Below are 19729 nucleotides of genomic sequence, written 5' to 3' on the forward strand. Positions count from 1 at the left end.
TACTCTCCTGCCTCCTCGTTCCAGATTCCTTTTCCTTGTCTCCATTTTACTCCTCGTTTTCCTATCTGCTGTTCTTCCTTGACCAACTGACTATCAAGTTTTACTCAGTCATTTGGCTTTTGACTCTTCTCATGTTGCACAGTTTCCAACTAGCAGTTATTTTCCTTCTTCAGCTCCACAAGTGCCTCCTCTCATACCTTGACCCAGTCCTACCACTGTTCTTCCTCCCTCCCTACGCTCATATTTTCTTACACATCCACTTCAACTCCTTTTCCAATACCACATTTTGTCCTTACTTGGGTTCCTTTTTCAGTCAATCACAGCTTATCCTTCTCTCTCTTGCTCCTAATTAAAATAGCTCAATATGTTACTCCCTCCAAAACAATGCTTAGCATACACCCTTGCCATTGCGGCAGTTACTTCTTTACCCAAACAAAAACAGACTTCTCTTCCCACAACGCTTAAGCTTTAGTCACAGACTCAAATTCCTCATCCCTTGTCCTTTTCCCCTCCACCTACACTGATGCCCTAACATTTCAATCAAGTGGCTTTCCTTTTCCTTACGGACAGAAGGCCCAGAATAGTACTTTAGGGCACAGGACAAATTCCCATTTCTCAGTTCCAGTGCTTTCACTAAAAGTAGCCAAGAGCAGCCATAAAGTATATCTACTTTTAGCCTTATAGTCCCTTTCTGATGCAGAATATCTGAAAACGTTCTCTATGGACAACACATCTGCAGTCCTGTCCTCTTCACAGCTGTGAGCAGGCTAAACTTGTTCAAGGAAGACAAATTGCACAGATTTACCACATTTAAAGCTGTACGTACAAACTGTGGAAACTCAGTTTTCAACAGCTTATAATTTGGCCAAAATTAGGCAGATTTTCTGAGGAAGGCAAAAGACCTTTCTGACACAGTGACCAGAGCATGTGAGCATTAAAGTTCTCCAAAAGAAAAGCCTTAAGAACACGGGCAAAACTAGTGGGTTTTGGTTAGCTTTTCTCTTGGAATTAGCTGAAACATAACCTAAGATTTTCCTAGAGAAATTCAGCTCAAAGACTACTGCCTGTATGTCTAAAACTTTCACCCTACAACGGTCAAGATTTGCAAAATTAAAAGTAACAAGAGTGTTGCAAGAATTGCATATGCCCTGTCTGAAATGCCACAGGACTGGTAACGCTAAAAGTTAAGCTTCAGGGTGCTGAAGTTTCAAATAAGTTTAAAGGCTCTTAATTTCAAATTGGGAATTCAGACCAACACTTTAGCAAAAGTTTTCCATGTATGAAAAGCAGTATTAACAGAGTGCAATCTGTGCTCCTGTTAAAGCAGTTTAAAAAGTTACAGTCCTTCAACTGGAGATCAACCCTTCATAGCAGAAACTTGGCAACTGACTATGCAAATGTTCCTGATGCACTGCTACATTTAATAAAACAGGTTTGTGTAACATGTTCACTGGTAATCATTATCTTAAAGAAACTGTTCTGCACGTGATTGTTGCATGGCAGTCAAGGAAGTAACAACCTCCAGCTGGGAGGTTGCATCTCAACTGCAATCACATACGATTTCAACATGGGGATTTTTAGTGAAAGCAGTGGAAACCTAACTTGAAAATAGTCTGTTATGTCTAATCACATGAAGTACTATAAGTTCCACCTTCCAGAATTGGGTGAGAAAGAATAAAATCATCAACTGTTTACAAGACAAAACTAACATTTAATACTACCTGTAGATACTAATTTCCTACTTTGAAGACTGTATTCTTTAGAATATTAATTCTTACAAAACTATAAACACTATATACATACACCTATTAGTTTACTTACTATTTACCATGACTTTTTTTTTTTTTTTTTAAGTATTTGGAATATTATTTCTTTGAAATTCAGTAATAAGTTTTCATGAAACAAAAAAATGAGCCTTTTCTTCTAAAACATCTATAGTATTTTGGATTTTTCCCCTTCTAGGTTGTTGGAATTTTCTTCTTTGGTTATCAGTTTATTACCATCTGAAACACTCAAAAGGAGCACTAACTCTAAAAAGTAAAATTAGCAGGGGTTCTCAATTAAAAGATGACACTATACGGTATGGGCTATCAAAACTAGGAACAATTTGGCTTTTCAAGTTGTTTAGCAAGCAGTTGTGCCTCAGAAGGAAGTGAAAACTCTACACTTTTTACAGTACTTTACAAGTAATTTCCACAATCTATGAAGGATTAAACATCTAAAATATATAAAATCATTAGCACACCATTATTTTAATAAATAGGTCACCATATGGTTCAAGTTATTATAAATAATTAAAATTAGCCTTATAGATGTCACAAAGTTGAAATAAAGGAGAACTGTGTCACTTACTCGTTGGGCAACTTCTGCTGCAGCAGCCGCCATTGCTGCAGCTTTGGCCTTCTCTGCTTCATCATAAGTAGGAAGAGAGGTAGCTACGCTGTATGGAGGTGGTACAGGATAAAATTCATTGTGTGTTTCTGTTCAAAATAAAGAGGTTTATGCATTTTTAAACAAGAAAGATGTTAAGAACAGTAAATATTAAGTACACAGAACTATTGAGCTTTAAAGTACCTATAACAAGTTCAGCCTCTGTTAAAAATATTTGAACTACAAATTCTTATAAGCTATAAAAATACTTTTTTTTTTAATAAAATAGCAAACAATTTAAGGGTGTTTATAGTTGCTGCTCAAGGCAGAAACCTCAATCTAGATGTTGCAAGAAGCTAGTATGTTTAGGAACAAAGATTGCACTTGCTGAGTTACATATCTAGATATTCTAATCAAAAAGTTGTTTTATCAAATCATACAGAAGACATGCAAAGAGAAACTCTAAAAAGAGCTGTTTAATAATTAACATTAAGTCCTGTCATAATCATGCTATATTTTTATTAGCAGGGCCTTGTTACTAATTCCAGTTGGTCCATGAAAATCAACTGTTCCAAGATTTCAATTTTACTACATTCTTTGAAAAAAAAGTTCCTTATATTAAAATAGTCAGAATGCATTTTTATATATTGAAATAGTAAAGAGTCATCATAAAATCCTTAAAAATCATAAAACAGTAAAAGTTATTTAAAATACATTTTGAGTTTCCTCCCACAGCCAGCAGTAGTTCAACAAGACTCCTTCCATGGTAAAGATTTGTCAGTGCAGGTGCCAATACCACAAAGATATAATACACAGGATAATTCTACACATCTATTTGTACTCTCAATCACATCTTTCTGAAAGAACAGAGGTAAGAAATTGCTTCCTTAATCAATCAAAAAACTAGGCCACAGATTAGTTCTGGAACGCTTACTTTGTGCATGGGAGATGCTAATGCAAGCAACTCTGATTACAGCAGGTAACATCCAAGTCCCTGGTTAAGTCTCCCATATCCCAAAGAAAAGTAACAATTTCATAAAAAAGGGAGGAGTGAATAAAGGCAGAAAAAAACCTTCTAATTTTCCACAAGAAATTTTATCAAGAGCTTTTAAAACAAATTGCATCTTTTTATGGCAGTATTCTCACCTAATATGACATGTTTCTTTAAGAAGCTTTAGTTTTGAAAATTTGGCTTTTTCTTATAAAAAGACATCAAAATTGCTAATGAGGTCTATTATAGAGCACTACTTCAAGATGCAAAGATTAAACGTGGAACTGAACTAACATGCAGACTTAAATAAAATTTAAGTGTCATACTAATTAATGAATATTCATTTGGTCTAGTAATTTGGAACAGTGTGATTTAAAAGTGTGCAGCTTCTGAACATACCGGACAAAGACCTGTGCGTGAAAGCACACCTTTTTACGCTAAGTGTCTGCATAGGAAAAAGAAAAAAAAAAAAAAAAAAAAGGACCCACAGCGTTATTCTACTTTTCTACTTTGTGGAAGTGCTGATTCATACACACCTTTCTTTAACAAATTGTTATGTAAGAAGAAAAATACCTGAGGTTGCAGCTGCTTCTACAGCTATGCTACAGTAAGGTGGAGGAGAAGTATCTGCTTCAGATAAAGCTGCTGTCTGAGAAGTCTGTGTAGGCTCTGTAGAAGTAGAAGGTTGCTCAGCTGCTGAAGACTCTGGAGGGTCATCTTCATTGTGAAGCTTGAGGGGAGAGAGGGGAAAAAAAAGAAAAATCAGATGCATTCAAGGAATTTTTTTTTACATGGCAATCCAATAATTGAGGAATCCTCTTCAAATTTAGAGCAAAAATTCCTCTAAATTCCTCTTCAACAAAACATATTTATAAACTAGCGCTTGACTACTGCAGATAATCCAACTAAATCAGATAAGCTTAAACTCAAATTTTTTCAGAAATGGATTACTTCCGATCAATTATCTTAATAGAAGCGTAAAATTCTGCCTTTCAATGTTCTCTTTACGAGAAAATATTAAGTTTAAAATACTTTCTATTACATGAATATTTAAAAAATATTGCAAAGCTTTTTTCCTAAATACATTCATAAAATATTAACCCACTTCAAAATACAACAAGTGAATAACAATATCTTTGATTGTATTAATCTAGAGGAAATTCAAAAATAAGATTCCTATTTCCATTTGTATAACTGGGATTTTTATATTCACATGTCTTGTCAGACAGCTTTTCCACTCAAATTCTGTGACTTTCAAAGCATTCTGCTTTTCCTTACATTGTGGAAGGAATCTTTTCCTTATATAACTTCAAGTTCTTGTGTTTTCTTCTTGTAAATGCAGTTTTAAGACCACACTTACAGTTAAGCATATATAAAAATAAGAATTAGAATAAGCAAACATGTTGATTAAAATCCCTAGAACTCAAATTTGGCAACTAGCTAGTCTACTAGAAGACAGAAATCAAACTTTATTAAAAAGAAAGAGCGTTAGTTTCAGACAAAATGTGAATTACAAGATAAGACGCCTAGAGGGAGGCTACTGAAGCACCCACAGCTAAAACCCACAGATTCAGATGAATAAATTGAACATACCTGAAACAAGAATTCTACAGCTTTAATTCACAAGCTTTCAAAAAACACCCTACGCAATGACATTGTTTTTCTATCTGCACCAAGAATATTAAGGACACATCTACATTAATTTAGTATTAAGCAAAGTATAACCTGACTATAAGAAAAGAATACTTTCAGAAGAGAGGGTGCTAAATAAGTTTTAAGTCATTTTATGTTCCAACAAAAATTAATTTTCATCCAGAGCATATAAAAGTTCCACAGGTTACAAGTTCTGTGCTTATCTTTCTAACAATAAACTAAGGATAACAGCAGGAATAACAAGGAGATCAGACATAAGAAAAAAGACGGTTCAAGGGAAAATACAAAATACTTCACAAGAAATTAGCACAATAGAAGAAGTTTATACAATTTTCATATAATTTCTCATACACCATCTCTCTTTTAATATGTCAAATTAAAGTGATAAAATTATTAACTTTAAGTTTCAATTTTGATTAAAGTTAATGATTAACTTTTTAAAACATGTTTAAACTGATTTTCAAAAGTCCCTCCAAATATTGTGTTCAAAGAGTTGTAGCCCAAAGTTGAAAGGTTTTACCTATAGATAAATATTTAAATATATATACGTACGTGCACATACACACAATTAAGCTGAGATCACCTTCTAGATAATGAAAGGGGGTATTGAGGGTGCAGGGAAACTGAGTAATTAGGTCATTTAATGTCTCATCAATGACCCAGAAAAAGCAGCAAACAGCTGAGAAATATGCATAGCTATTTAAAGTGGTTAAGACCAGAAAAACAAAACCACTTCAAAACAGCCTAATATGTTTAGGCATACAGAAAGCAAATAAGATAACAAATAAAACCCTGATTTTGAAAAGGTCAAGTAGGTCAGAAAAATAGTTTGACTGAGAACTATAAATGTTACAATTCTAAATTAAGTACAATCATTCGTAAAAAAAAAAAATTGATGTTGACATGGATACAACTAAAACACCTTTTTTTTTTTTTAATAAAAGTGTCATTTTATTAGGAATGAGGTGAGCAATAACAGAACATTACTGGCATACTTTTACATTAATGCCTGGTACACCCTCATAGGGAATGTGTGGGTAGTTCTGATTACTCTACCGCAACAGCTTGGTCTATGAGCAGTAGAAGAACTAAAGTCTACTTAAGGGATGTGCATACCTCCATTCTTCCTTGCCTTTTGCCCTCCCTTTCAGCGAGAGCAAACTTTTCTCCTACCAAAAAATAGTACATATACAAAGATTGACAACAGCTCATTGATCAAAGAACATGAATTGCTCAATACCCATTTTTCCATTACCAAGGACATTAATTTTGTGCGTTCTATTTGCTTTCTTGAAAATTAACTTTCAAAAAATTTTGATGAAAATAATAACAGTTATAAGTGATGATGGTGACAAGAGGATGCAAAGAGAACATTCACCTAACACTTTTTTCCTTCAGAAAAAGCTAACAAGGCATCCAACTGTAGAAGGAACTGCACGTAGGGAACAGAAAAATTCCACACTACAGGCTCCGAAGGAGTCCTTTATGCCCTTCAATCAACTGTACTCAAAAGACACAGTCCTGGTCATTATTTTGAATAATTTATATTAAGGGACTAAGCATTTCTATTTATCTTGTCTCTTACTATACAGATCTTTCAGAAATTCTGAAAGGCATCCTGGTTATACTAATGCAGTAACTTAAAGAAAAATCACTATACGCCTTACAGAATATCCCATTATTAAAAAAAATTAAAAAACAAGTAATAAAAAAAATAAAAAACCACACCCCATACACAAGAAGCAGATTAAGAATCTCAAATATTCACAGCTGCAATGAAAAGGACAAGTTGTTCCACGAGCAGACTGTAGCTTTCGTTATCTCTGCTGCAAGCGTCTCCTCTCCTGCATTCTCCTCAAAGTGGTAACTTCAGGTCCTCTCAGTCTTTCAGGAGGCTCCACTGGGGCAGGGCGGGCTCACCCTGGCAAGCTGCAAGTTCTGCCTCTCCCAGCTGGGGAGGCAGTTCCTACCAGACAAAACGGTAGGACCACCTCTCCTGCTTTGTCTTCATAGGACACTGATTCGTCTCTGCACAGACATCTGTTTTCTCAAAGCCTCTAGGGACCCAGCTGCCTTGGAGCCTCCCCCTTCCTGCTTCAATTTGGCTGATATCGGCTGGTAAATTTAAAACTTATTTTCAGAGATAAGGGAAGAAGGGGTCTGACAGATCCGTAAGTTTCATTTCCATAGAAACCAAGCTAAAAAACACTGGGGAACGGAAAATTCTGTTTCAAGGCATTACTTAAATTACTATACTTAAATGTTACCTTTTCAGGATTTAACATTAAAAGTTAACAAAATGTATCTAAGATTCTTTTTCAATAGTAAGATTATCCTGTCCACTTTTTTAAATTGAAGGGGTGGGAAGAACCCACAGTTCAGTTTCCCGTCACAACAAATGTACCATTATATAACCGTAAGCAACACGGTTGCTTTTGCCAAGATTATGGTAAAAAATAATTGCTAGGACTTCTCAAACAACTATAGGCAACTGTAAATTACCACCTTCCTTTGCTCCCCACCACACTATTTTAAGAGCAGGACTCAAAGGCTTTTTTTTTCCCTGTGTTAGTTCCATGTCAAAAGCTCATTTTTCTGCAGCTAGTTCAGCTTGCCATCTCTAGCAATAGTCATCTTTCTAGAAATCAATTTTTAGATAATCCAAAGCAGATTCCTTCACACATTAGTCTGTGTGCAGTGTATCTGGCTCACTATATAGAGCTTTACAATTAAAAACAGGACACAGTTCTTCAGTATATTTATATTCTGCCTAAACTGTTTGCATGAGTATTTCATTTCCTGCTCTCCCAGCCCTATAACTACAGCATATTAGACGTTTAAGAGTCACAGTGCTTAGACCTGCAAGCTACATATAAGTTAGGACACTTTTAAAAGTTTTCAAGTTTAAAATTAGATGTAGGACAAATGGTTCTTCTAATATCAGCAGAGCCTGCCATGGAATATACAATACAGGATTATTATTATTATTTAACTTTATACTACCTTCAGCTGATATCCCAGACGAGCAGTAATTCCATATGCTATTCCAGAGAAGCTGAAAAGTGTCTGTGTATTAACATTTCAGTTCTTTCAACACCAAAATATTATGGAAAATACATAATACAGCACTTTCAGCATTTCATTTTTATTGTAAATCACTTTAATGAAATAAATAAAGAAGTGCCGCATCTCCTCCTGTTAGGTTCTCTATTTTGCTTGTACAGTTAATGATTTCCAAAGTAACCAGTTGTGGTGCCTGAAATCAGCTGACATCCCACAGTAGAACATGAACCAGAAGAAAGTGCTTAGTAGTACAGAAATCCTTTACTGAGGGAATAGCTGTGGATGGTTTTACTCTCTAAGCTTTTCAGAAATAAAGACTTAAAGTGGGAGGAGGATGCCATTCTCTACTTACGCTTTTCATTTACCCTCAGTGGTGATTTTGTGTGAACTATAAATGTCTGATTGCTTGTATAACCAGAGTTCGCTTCTTTTCTGATGGATTGACTGCTTGCAAAAGGGTGACATACAGACAAATTATTGAAATACATCAAATTTATAAGAGAGCAGAGAAAAGGGATGTAATACGATGATCTCTAGTGTCAGTTGTATCATACTTCCACAAGATTAGCAAGACATTTTCTGATCAAGCGGATTAAAGTTGCATATGTTATCTCTAATCATCCTGACAGAGTATTCTACACAAATGATACACACACTCTTAGACTACTTCCGTTATCCAATTTTATGCACGTTCTTTTAAAAGTTACTGCATTTTCCATTTTACAAAATGTGACTTACAGAAATTCAGTTTCATGTTAATAAGTACTGCAACATAGACTTCAGCTATGCATTATAAGCACTACAAAGACCTCTTTTAAGAAAAATAAGTTGTTTTCACATTGTATCTTATTTAGTGCAGTATGGAAATTACACAGAAGATATTATCACTTCGAAAAAAAACGCATCTAGCTTTCCTTCTCTTTTATTTATGTCTGTACTACAAGATCATCTTAACACAGCCTGCCTTAGGGAGGCTTTTACATGAATTGTAGTAGTGATGGTTCTGCCTGGGCCAAAGGGCTTCACAACATTGTCACTAGTGATCTTAAATTGTAAGCATTTTTACTTTGTCCTCTTTTCTAGCCTTTCAAATTATAGTATAATTACACTTTAAGAAGTTTGGCTCCTCCAGTTTTGACCTCACATCTATCAGTTCATAAGTTCACTCAAACTGTATTAAAATCAATACATTGCATGGAAACTCCGTAACCATGGACCTAACACTATGCTTTAAGTAAAAATGTGGAAATAACATAAGTAGATCATACAAGTTCAACCTCTGCATGCTAAACCACTCAGTTACTACACTTTCCCCATGATGAGAAATGCTGTTAGCAATAGAGGTTCATCTTTTTCCACCTCCCAGAAGTTAATACTTCCGTTTTCTAGAATAATTTTCAGACGACGCCAAAAAGTCAACCAAATAAAATCCATTTACTGCATCTTCTAGTGGTGCAGGGAAAGACAATGACCGACTCATCTCAAAATTGCCTCTGTAGTGCATAACAAGTATTTCAACATTTCTGCAGTAGATTCATGGCATCTTCCATCCTGGTACCCTAACACTTATTCCACAAAAATACTAACATATTTAGTATTAAAATTATAATCAACAGTAGATTAAAAAGAAAAATACTATCATCTTCATTAAACCGCTCACAAAGTTTCTCCCATCTTCGTATTACACTCAGCATTTTAATTTGGTAAAGAATTGAAAGGTCTTTTATGTCTGTCTACTGATAATGATTTGCAAATCTATACTATACTGTTTCTTGCAAATGAGGCACTACTCATAAGAGATGGAGAATCTAAATACTCAAGCTACAACAGAGCAATTTCACTTAAACACATAAAAAGCATTTGATGTACAGCCTGTATAACCATATTTCTTATTGCTCTTTCAGCTTTGGTAGTCTAAAAATAGGTTTAGACATCTGTAAATACCTAAGTATTAACAGTGATAGTTTGAAGGAAAATACACAAAGGGAATTTTGAAATAGTTTCTGAACTTGTTATAAAACACTTCAGATTGCAGAATTTTGACCTCATTTTCCCCATCCTTGTTGTTTTTGAATGACAAATTAGTTAATCCAATATAAGCTTAGTTCTTTGAAAACTACTTCTCCTAGGCAAAATTCTATGCTTTAATCAAAAGCACATTCTCTCAACAGTTTTCACTGTGGTATAGACTACTTTCATGTATTTTTAGAAAGACCCACAAAACAATAAACACACTACTGAAGCACTAAGATCAATCAGCCCCAATTTCAGTCACTAGGAGCCATTGAACAATCAAAACTAAGAGAGAATTTGTAGTTACACTTAGGTAAGAATTACAAGACCAGAAGAGACAGATAAATTCTCCTGTAGAAAAAAGAAATGCTGCAAGTTTCTTGTTCATCAGTAGAGAGAGAGAAAAAAAAATCCACACTGGCCTTTGAGAAAACAGATGCCTTGAATGATCTTGTAAAAACAAGAATTTGTACAAAAAAAAGGAAAAAAAAAGTAACAGTATAGAATTTTAACTTTATAGCTTTTTTCTCAATATCAGTTTTCATTCTCTATCAAAAATTTGGTTTACAACATGTTTTTGTCCACAAATTCCTGTTGTAATGTCAACCTACCAGGAACCCATGCAGACCTAAATTTTAATTTCCGAACTACTGAAAGATATTTGCAGTTCATTAAGTGCATTCTCTTCTAAAACACACAGTACTAGCCACAGTCAGAGATCCCCCTCCAAAAATTTAACTCTCTAATGATGTTATACTGAGAGCCTTTAAAGCAATAAATACTAAAGTACAAAGCAATGAAGCTAGATAAGGTACTTTGGTACATTCAGGTAAAACACAGAACTCCAGCAAATTTCAGCAACTTTTGCTTTTAATCCTTTGGTTTGCACCAAAACATTAACTGATCAAAGCTGATCAGCATTCCAGAGCACACAGAACAGATCTACATAATTTTTCCTCCACCATCCCATTACTTCACGAGTGTCAACCATCATAAATACTCAGATTACCCATAAATACTCCTTCATGACAGTGGGGTGTTTTTTTGATACATCTCTGCAAAAAGTTTTCATCAGTAGTCAAAATGCTATAAGGTCACAGATATAAAATCTGCACTAGAAGCAGGAAAGCAGAACAGAAGGCCATTGCTGCCATTCCACAGCTGTGCAGAAATACCAAATGTGTCTGCTAAATAAGGATTAGGTACCATGGAAACCCACAACCTCTGGAGGCAAATTTCTACTGAAAAGAATCCAAAGAGATTTATACTGAATGTTGTTGAAAATTATGTTGCAAGAGAATGGCTCTTCTGCCAAAGTTAGACTCTTCATATAAAAATAAAGTGATCCATAGCAACTGAAAGTGTTTTATATGCGCGTTGCAATGAAAGAGAGCCACTCATTCCCATTAATGCAAACAGTGAAATCATTTTAGTCATTTCTATTATAACAGAGGGTTAGTCTATAGATTTTTCAAGGTTTTTTCTTCTTGTTGTTGTTTTAAAGAAGCATATAAGCATTTGAGGAAAAAATATATATGTAGTGATCAGGACTTCCTTAAAAAAAAAAAAAACAAAAACAAAAACATAGCTACTTCATGTAGAATAGACTGACTTACTATTTCTTTTCCCATGGATTGCAATCCAGATTTAAACAATTAATTGCACATTTAACAGCAACACAGAATATGCATTTGTATTCATTTGCTTTTGTTTCTAAGATAGCTATTTATTCCCATCCCCCACATCAATAGCAGATGGGGAGCTATCCTTAATAAAGGACAGTCAGAAACATACTATGTGTCAATATTAGAACCCTTTTCTAAAAGTAAATATTCTGAGACTAACACTAACTAAAAGCATTTTCCTTTAAGACAGTTCTGTTTCTTCCTATTTTATTCTTCAAGGTTTTTTCCCCTCTAATTTAGAAATATTTAGAGATAATTCTGAATATTGAAATTTTGATATACCCGAAATAGATATATGTTTGATTTTTATCATATACTTATAAATAGGGCATAGTTTCCAAGAGTTTCCATGCAACCTATTGCATGATTACAGGAATTAACTGCAGAAGTTGCCACTAAAGAACTGTTTTACAAGGATGATTTTTACTGGCATTTTTCAAAATTTACAGCATCAGTATAAACACCTATTTTCTAGAACCATTTTTAACAACTCCCTAAAGCTTGTACACAATAAAGCATGGTAATTCTGAAGTATTCTAAATATAAAAGTTAGTAAAAAGATCACTATGTACCCTTCTGCTGATCAAATGAAACTCAAGAACAGTTTGAGGAACTGGTCTAAACCCTATAAGCAAAATACAAGATGAAGTTCTGCTTAAAGACTTTCCAGTTAGAATTAAGAATGTTTAATACAGATCCATTAATATAGAAGTATGTTATTTAGAACACTGGTCCGTGTGCAGTAGTGTTTTGTCTTCAACTATACTGGGAAAGCCCACAAGCCTGGTCACTGTTTACACATTTTCCTCAAACTTCCCTAAAATTGGCAACTGTTATGTTATGGTGGCTAAACCTCTGCCTATTCCATTTAATAATCATCATGGACTTCTTGTCCATGAATTTGCATTTTTGAACCTGCTAATACTATCTGCCTCTCATGTATTAACAAACTGTTCACTTCTCACTGTGTTATTACTTTTGTGTGACTTAAACCAAAGTTTCAGTGTGTGCTCTCCAGTTCTGGTAGCATACAATTTAGTGAATAACAGCTCCACAATCACTTTATCCACTGCCTTGATGACTTTGCTGTAAACGTTGATCATTTCCAACTCCCACTACCTATTTTATTCTTTGCTTTTAAAGCAGATGCTTCAATCCTTTACCTGTTTTTCTGCTTACTTTCTCTAGCTCTACTATGTTCTTCTTGTGAGACACCAAAACTGCATACAATACTCAAAATGTGATCGGTACCAAGGTCTCACACAATGACAAAAGCAGACTTCCTGTTCATACTCAATATCTTTCCTGGTAATGGACAATGTGTTGTTAGGATCTGTTGGCAGCTGCCATTAACCAACAGCTTCAGCAAACCATCAGTGACAACTCCAAGAACTCCTAATCAAAAGGTCACTTCTTTGCTGAAACAAAACCTGCATGGAAACAGTACATAAACTAATTTCTGATCATTCTGAAGTCACTCGGCACATACAAAACATGTAAACTATAAAAGTAACAGGCATATGAAAGCCTGTAAATTTAGGAAATGGACAAAACTGTTACCAACAACAAACTCAGTATTTAACAATTACTTCCAGTTTCCATTCTAACCTACACTCATCTGGGCTAAAAATGCCAATGTTGATACAAGAAGCTAAATATTTCTGTAAATATTATTCGTGTTTCATCTAAAGGCTAAAGTACAGTAGGAAAGTTTATGCACATAGCTTCCTAATAAGGACAGTGAGGGAGGATGTTAAAAGTTGCAAATTCAGTTTGTAAGGAGAAGGATAAGGAAAAACAGGAGGTCTTCCTAGAGAAGTATTACAGTAACTGAATTGCAGAAGAAGCACCTTAAGTCCCTGATTTGAGAGAGGTAAGAAAAAAGGACTCAAGTTTGTGTCTCCTGTATCACAATTGAACTATCCTTGAAAATTCTGGAGTAAAAGTCTAAGAAAAGCTTAGATAACGTTATTGACAGCACAGCAGTTTTTCCTCTTACGTATCTGAATAAAGCTGGTCAAGCTGGAACAGCTTCCCATTCAACAGTACTAAATAACTCCAATCAAAATCACTGGATTAAATAATAAATAAATCAGAGCGGTAAGTAAATAAAAGCAAGTTTTCTTTATTCTTATTAACAGGTCAATTATTACCTGGCTTTTTGTGTACATCTCATTTCTTTGCAACTGAAAAAAGGAGTACTCAAGCCTCTCAATTTAAGATATCAGCAAATCAATTAATTAGAGAGATGATACACAGAGAAGTTCCAATAGCTTAAAAACCGGAGAGACCCATATATCCAAACTGATTACTTTTTTTTTCCCCTTGCATTACATGCAAAAGAATAGGCCTTATTGAAGATGCTCTTATTTTGATTTGTGGACTTTTCTCTTCTATCCCCTATGGGACTTGCAGCTTTAATAACATTTAATGACAAAGACAAATACAACTCACACAACAGCAGTAAACTTTAAAGGTCCTCTCTTTAAAGAATACATTTTGTGTCTCAACCGATAGTTGACACACAAAGTTAAGCGATGGTACTATGGCCAAAGAAGGCTGACTAAGCATTTTAAAGCAAGTAAACATAATATGTGGCCCGACAGGCAATTTTCTGGATCTCTCAATGGTGAGATGTATGACGCACAGGTCTAGAAGCAGGTACTTCCCAACAGGTCAAGTTTTCTGACTATTAGGCAAATAAACAAAAAACATTGTAGCTGACCAGTAGGCTCAACTGTTCAGAGGTAGAATGTAGCAGATGACCAAACTAGCATTACCTAGTGACATTGGGAAGTCAAAGAAAGGGAAGGTAGTACGCATTGAGATAAGCGAGAAAGGAGATACTGACAGAACATAGTGACACACTGGTCATCAGCTGTGACCCACTGCTGCAGGACTTTAGTGGCCTCCTCATTCATCTGAATTATGTTCCAAATTCTAGAACGAGAGTGCCTATTTTTTTTTAAAGTAAACAACTTATACTATGTTTGTTTCCTCCTCATCATTTATTCTATGCATTTGTTGCTAATCAAGTTTGTGACCTCTGCTCCGGAGTTTTAAGTCTCACTCCTTCAGTATATTCTTTCAGAACACCTGAAGCAATGTTTCCCTTAAATTTCAAAATGTGATAGTTGATTCAAAATACTAGAATCAAATGGATAATTATCCTCAGTTTCACTTAGCTATTTTACTCCAATTGTCTCATGCTTTTTTCAAAGGCATCACTCACTTTTCAGAGCTGACAAGGGTTAATTAACTATGCTGACCATTACCAAGCCATACTCGAATATTAACTTGTACCTAACCCTACAAACAAATTCTTATTTCCTGCAGTAGCAAGATAAATGCCATTGTAAATATCCTCCTGTCAACAATTTTTCCTCAAAGATGATCTACATAACCTTTTCAAGTTAATCAGGGAAAAGTAAAAGCATGTACACATAGCTTACTGTTGAACAGTTTTACCAAGGACATGATTCTGATCTGTATTACAACAATAATCCACCTGTCAACATTAACAGGATTGCTGTCAAAAGGTAAAATACTATTTGAAACTGAAGTAGACAAACTTATTTTTGTCAATATGTTAAGTTACAATACAATAGTTAGAGACTAAGATTTTTGTCCTGTTTTTACTGAAAATACATGTTTCACAAGAACGATGGTGACAAACCTCTGCCAAGAATCCTGAACAGCAACTGAAGAATAGGATTACAAACAGAAATATAATAGAATTAGTAATACCCAGGATATTGATCATGTTTTGTTGCATCTTCAGCATTCAAAGTCTGGAGGTGTTCTTTACCTAAATCATTCTGTTCACTCTAAATGTAGATGAGCTGGGGTGTTTGGGAATGACCCAGTATCTAATACTTAGGGTATAGAATGATTGAAAAGTAAGTTAGACTGTATCAGTTTTAGGCTACTTCTAGCCTCTGACACTGGAAACAATGTTTAAGTGGAATAAACAGTTAAATGTTAAAATGGATATATATTTTCCACTTTCATCCTAAGTTGCAAAGCCATAAGGCATCCACATCCTGAAACTTGCTCCAAGTCCACGCAATGCAAGACTTCAGCATGAAACAGAAGTTATCAGTAATTTTCGTTAAAAACACAGCTGGCAAAGGGGGTGCCCATTTTACTAAAATAGGCCAGCGTTACAGTACTTGTCCATGAAGTGGGAGACTCGAAGCCTTAGGCAGCTCAAACCCACATTTTTGGCTGTACAATAGCTCAGTTTTAGTAGGAGGAGTTGCCAGTGCCCCTCCAACCTAATTAAGCTGCCAAGTTTTTTATTCTTTCTTTGCCCATAATCTCTTAGGATTGACTTTCTTCTCCATTTGAGAATGGCTTGCCTAATATGTGCATATTGGTATATGGTCCTTCTCCTGTCCAAAGCAGCCTAAGCATCTTAAGTCTAGAGGCAGGTTTTAGGCTATGAAACTGAACACAGCAATCACACCTAGGATTGTGAACTCCATTCAGGTCCCAGAAGGTTAGGTATCATGACAGTACTAGCTGCCACATGTTCATTCTTTTGTGTCTTTAGGAAGAGTGTTTCAAAAATAGGCTAATGTTAGGCATTTGTCCTACGTGCTTCAATTTCCCCATCTGGAAGACTGTTACCAACATTTTGTATTAACACAGTGCTTCTTAAGCACAGGATTTCTGAGACTATTCTATTGTGGTTTCTACCTCATTTTTCAGATATAAACACGCTCTAACAGTGCTCAGAGCCTCTTTCTTTAAGCAGCATGATAGGAAGAGATCTAGGTTGGCCACATCACACACATCTGCTAAAAACTCTGTTATTCAAAAACATTTTATTCTTGTTATTGAACATCCCACCCCCCCACACACACCTTTTTAATAGGATAGCAAGACTTACTAAAAGTGGCATATGTGTGTATGACCCAATCTGAAGCTGTTCTTTTCCATTATATGACTTATTGTCACTACTCAGAGCAGGTACACCTTTCTTTTGCATTTGTGCATCTTTGAGGAGCCTAAAAATTCAAGAATACAATTTCACAAGATGGGCTCATTAGAATACAGTTAGAACAACATTAGAATACGATGGTCAGAAATTATTGGAAGGGAAGAGGAAGAAGAATCAGAAGAGTCAGGACTTGTTACAAATAAGGTTTGGAAAGCCAGCTTCATCAAATCATTCAGCAGATAGTCACATCTACAAAAGGTGATACCCATATACCTTGTTACTACTACAGCATTTTTAATCTGTAGGAGATAAAGAAGAATGATTCTTTTATAGATACAATATTCCTCTACCTCCTCCATTCACGTTGAGACTCCTATCTACATTTTTTTCAAAGCCTGCTCTGAAGGTTAGGTAACGTTTTCTTCCCTAAATACAGGCACCTAAGCACATTTCTTTGAAGTGAACTTGAGTTTTAAATTTGAACATCTATTTTTCCTTTTGTGCTTATATGGGTAATACCTGAAAAAATAATTACAAGTTACTTGCATGCCATAATAATCTAATAGTAAGACTTTACTTATGTCTAAATTACTCCTTACTACAAGAACCCAGTCTCTTTGAGAGACTGATCAATGAAGGTCAACACTTCTCAATGCTTTTCTGCTAGTTTAGTGACTGTACCACCTCACTGAGGAATGAGACAAGAAGCAAAGTTCTGTTTATTCTACTGTGACTTTTAACAGTAACAAGTTCTTGTAGGAAAAGGAAAATGAACAATGGGAGCATGTGATGTCTAGAAAAGTTCTTATGAATGTTCAGAGAAACACCTTTAAGAGCGGAGCAACCCACGTACATTTTACTGGCTTTTACTGCTCATTTTATTTTGTTTAGCACAGTGAAATTGGTGTCCAATATAACTGATCCAATACTGGCTGATTAAAACAAACAAAAACAGTGCGGTCTCTTCATCCCCCCTCCCAAAATCCACATACACTCCAAAGATAGGAAACTGCCCCTTTCCCAAAAAAAAACAAAACAGTAAGCAATGGCAACTGCTATTACTCCCGTTCCATAAGAGAAACAGCGCTTCCTCTTGTGAAGCAGATCCTTAGGTAGGTGCTAAATTTGTGGCCCATAGAGAGAGATCCAAAAACTAGATGGTCGCAACAACACACAAAGTTAGATCACCCTGCTTTAGATTTGCAAAAGGGAAGAGAGAGTAAAGATTGTACCTAGCTGGTACCTCATCTCCTTGACTTGTCAGGAACACACAGAGAAATTAGAGTTTATTCCCTTCTTCCATATGAAACATAAAAGTGTTTAAAAACCTACCTAAAAAGTGAAAAAGGCTCACAGCAAGACTACTGCAGTTATACAAATATATGATAACATTTATAATAACTTTTCATCTTCATTGGTGGGGGATTTTTTTTTAAGGAAAAGATAGGAGAAAAATGTTTACAAAAATATTAAACTCTTCTTTAAAAAAAACACTTTGTAGTCCATTTAAAATGGGTTAATAGAATTTGCTATTGGTAAAAATAGGATGAGAAATGAGTAAATTACAAATTTATAATGTTTACTATTAAATTCTAAAAATAATTAAGATGCAAGCACAGCCCATTGTTTGAAAGTTCAACTTACCTCATTTCAGAGGACCCTTATAAGCCCTTCTAAACTATTAAAAGCCTAACGTGCAAAACGCTATTGCATTAAAAACAAAAATCTTTATCTTCAATGGCTAAGCATTTTGTATCACTAAATGTGTCAGTTTAACTGTCATAAGCACAGTCAAGCAGAAGTAACGCTTATCACTTAACATATCTTTACTCAGTATTCTTCTGTACTATAAACATAGAAGTCTCCTAAAAGCAACAGTTAACCTTCCAGTTATGACTTCACAACCAGACATATTGAAAGCAACGGAATTTCCCTAACATAAGCTTGATCTGTTCAGTAACATCAATTTAATAAGAGTTCTCCAAAGAAGACAAATACTATGTGATATTCTAGATATAGGCTATGACTCCTATATGAAAGATGCAAAATATATAATATTTGGGTAACATTTTTATTTATCTGCCAATCACTATTAGGATCAGTCCCATAAAAAGAAACAAAGGAGGAAGAAATTTTTCTTCTGTGCACATTTCCTGTGTAAGCTGACTTTCATGTATGTTTGAGACATACAAAGACAACTTGACTTTGACTCAGGTTAACCAGATGAGCATAAGAAGTCAGTGATAATGGAGTCAAGAAATACAGACTACTAAGTGTTCATTGTAACTGTACAACTCTTGACAACATGTAGCATGACATAGGTGAAGTGTTTATAGTACCAGTTTCCATCACTTAATCCTGTGTCTAAACAACATACACAATTTGACACACAATATTCATGCACCTTACAAAAGGAAAAAAAAATCACCATAAATAGCAAGCTGGAGTCTTAAGAGTTCTGCATCACTTATTACTTAGAGACCAAAGCAGCATTTCCAATACCCCACTCAACTCCAGGTGCTACAGTAGTATGATGAGTTCAGTGACAGCTTAAGTGACATCTGTGTGAACAACTGCCCTTTGGCTTCATCCATCCCGGTTTACTACTTACCTACTTTACCCCTTAACACTTAAATCACTCTCTAGTGAAAGCCAATCAACCACATAGTAAGATTATTTAAAAAATATATTAATTAAAGGCCTAGACAGGGAAGGGAGTTGACTATAATTCTTAAGCAAGTCAGCATTTACGTCCTGTGGCTTTCAAGCGGATGAGCATGCCTATATCATTCATAGGCTTGTGAAAAAGTGCCTCATGACTGGCTTGGAAAATTATATTTCACAGAAAAAGGCAATCCAAAGCTCTAATATTCAGTTGTTCACCCATTTTTACCTACTGCAGAAAACCGCTGCATTTTTTCAGTACAAATTCATAAAGCATCATTCAAACCACCTTTTCTGTGAACAAGCTTGGACTAGAAGCAGACATTTCAGGTAAAAAAGCAGTAA

At 35.1% G+C, this 19729-nt stretch overlaps 1 protein-coding gene across 4 annotated transcripts in view; it reads right to left on the minus strand.

Moving 5' to 3' along the window:
• NDFIP2 (Nedd4 family interacting protein 2) overlaps positions 1-19729 on the minus strand; it is a 75026-nt gene that overhangs the window by 51093 nt on the left and 4204 nt on the right. For all 4 annotated transcript variants that reach the window (XM_068929319.1, XM_068929305.1, XM_068929313.1 and 1 more), the window contains exons 2-3: positions 3935-4091; positions 2353-2480 (exon numbers count right to left, since the gene is read on the minus strand). In XM_068929319.1, coding sequence (XP_068785420.1) covers positions 2353-2480; positions 3935-4091 — 285 coding nt within the window. The remainder of the gene's footprint in view (positions 1-2352; positions 2481-3934; positions 4092-19729) is intronic.

The sequence above is a fragment of the Struthio camelus genome, chromosome 1 (assembly GCF_040807025.1).
Source record: "Struthio camelus isolate bStrCam1 chromosome 1, bStrCam1.hap1, whole genome shotgun sequence".
Classification (NCBI taxonomy): Eukaryota; Metazoa; Chordata; class Aves; order Struthioniformes; family Struthionidae; genus Struthio; species Struthio camelus.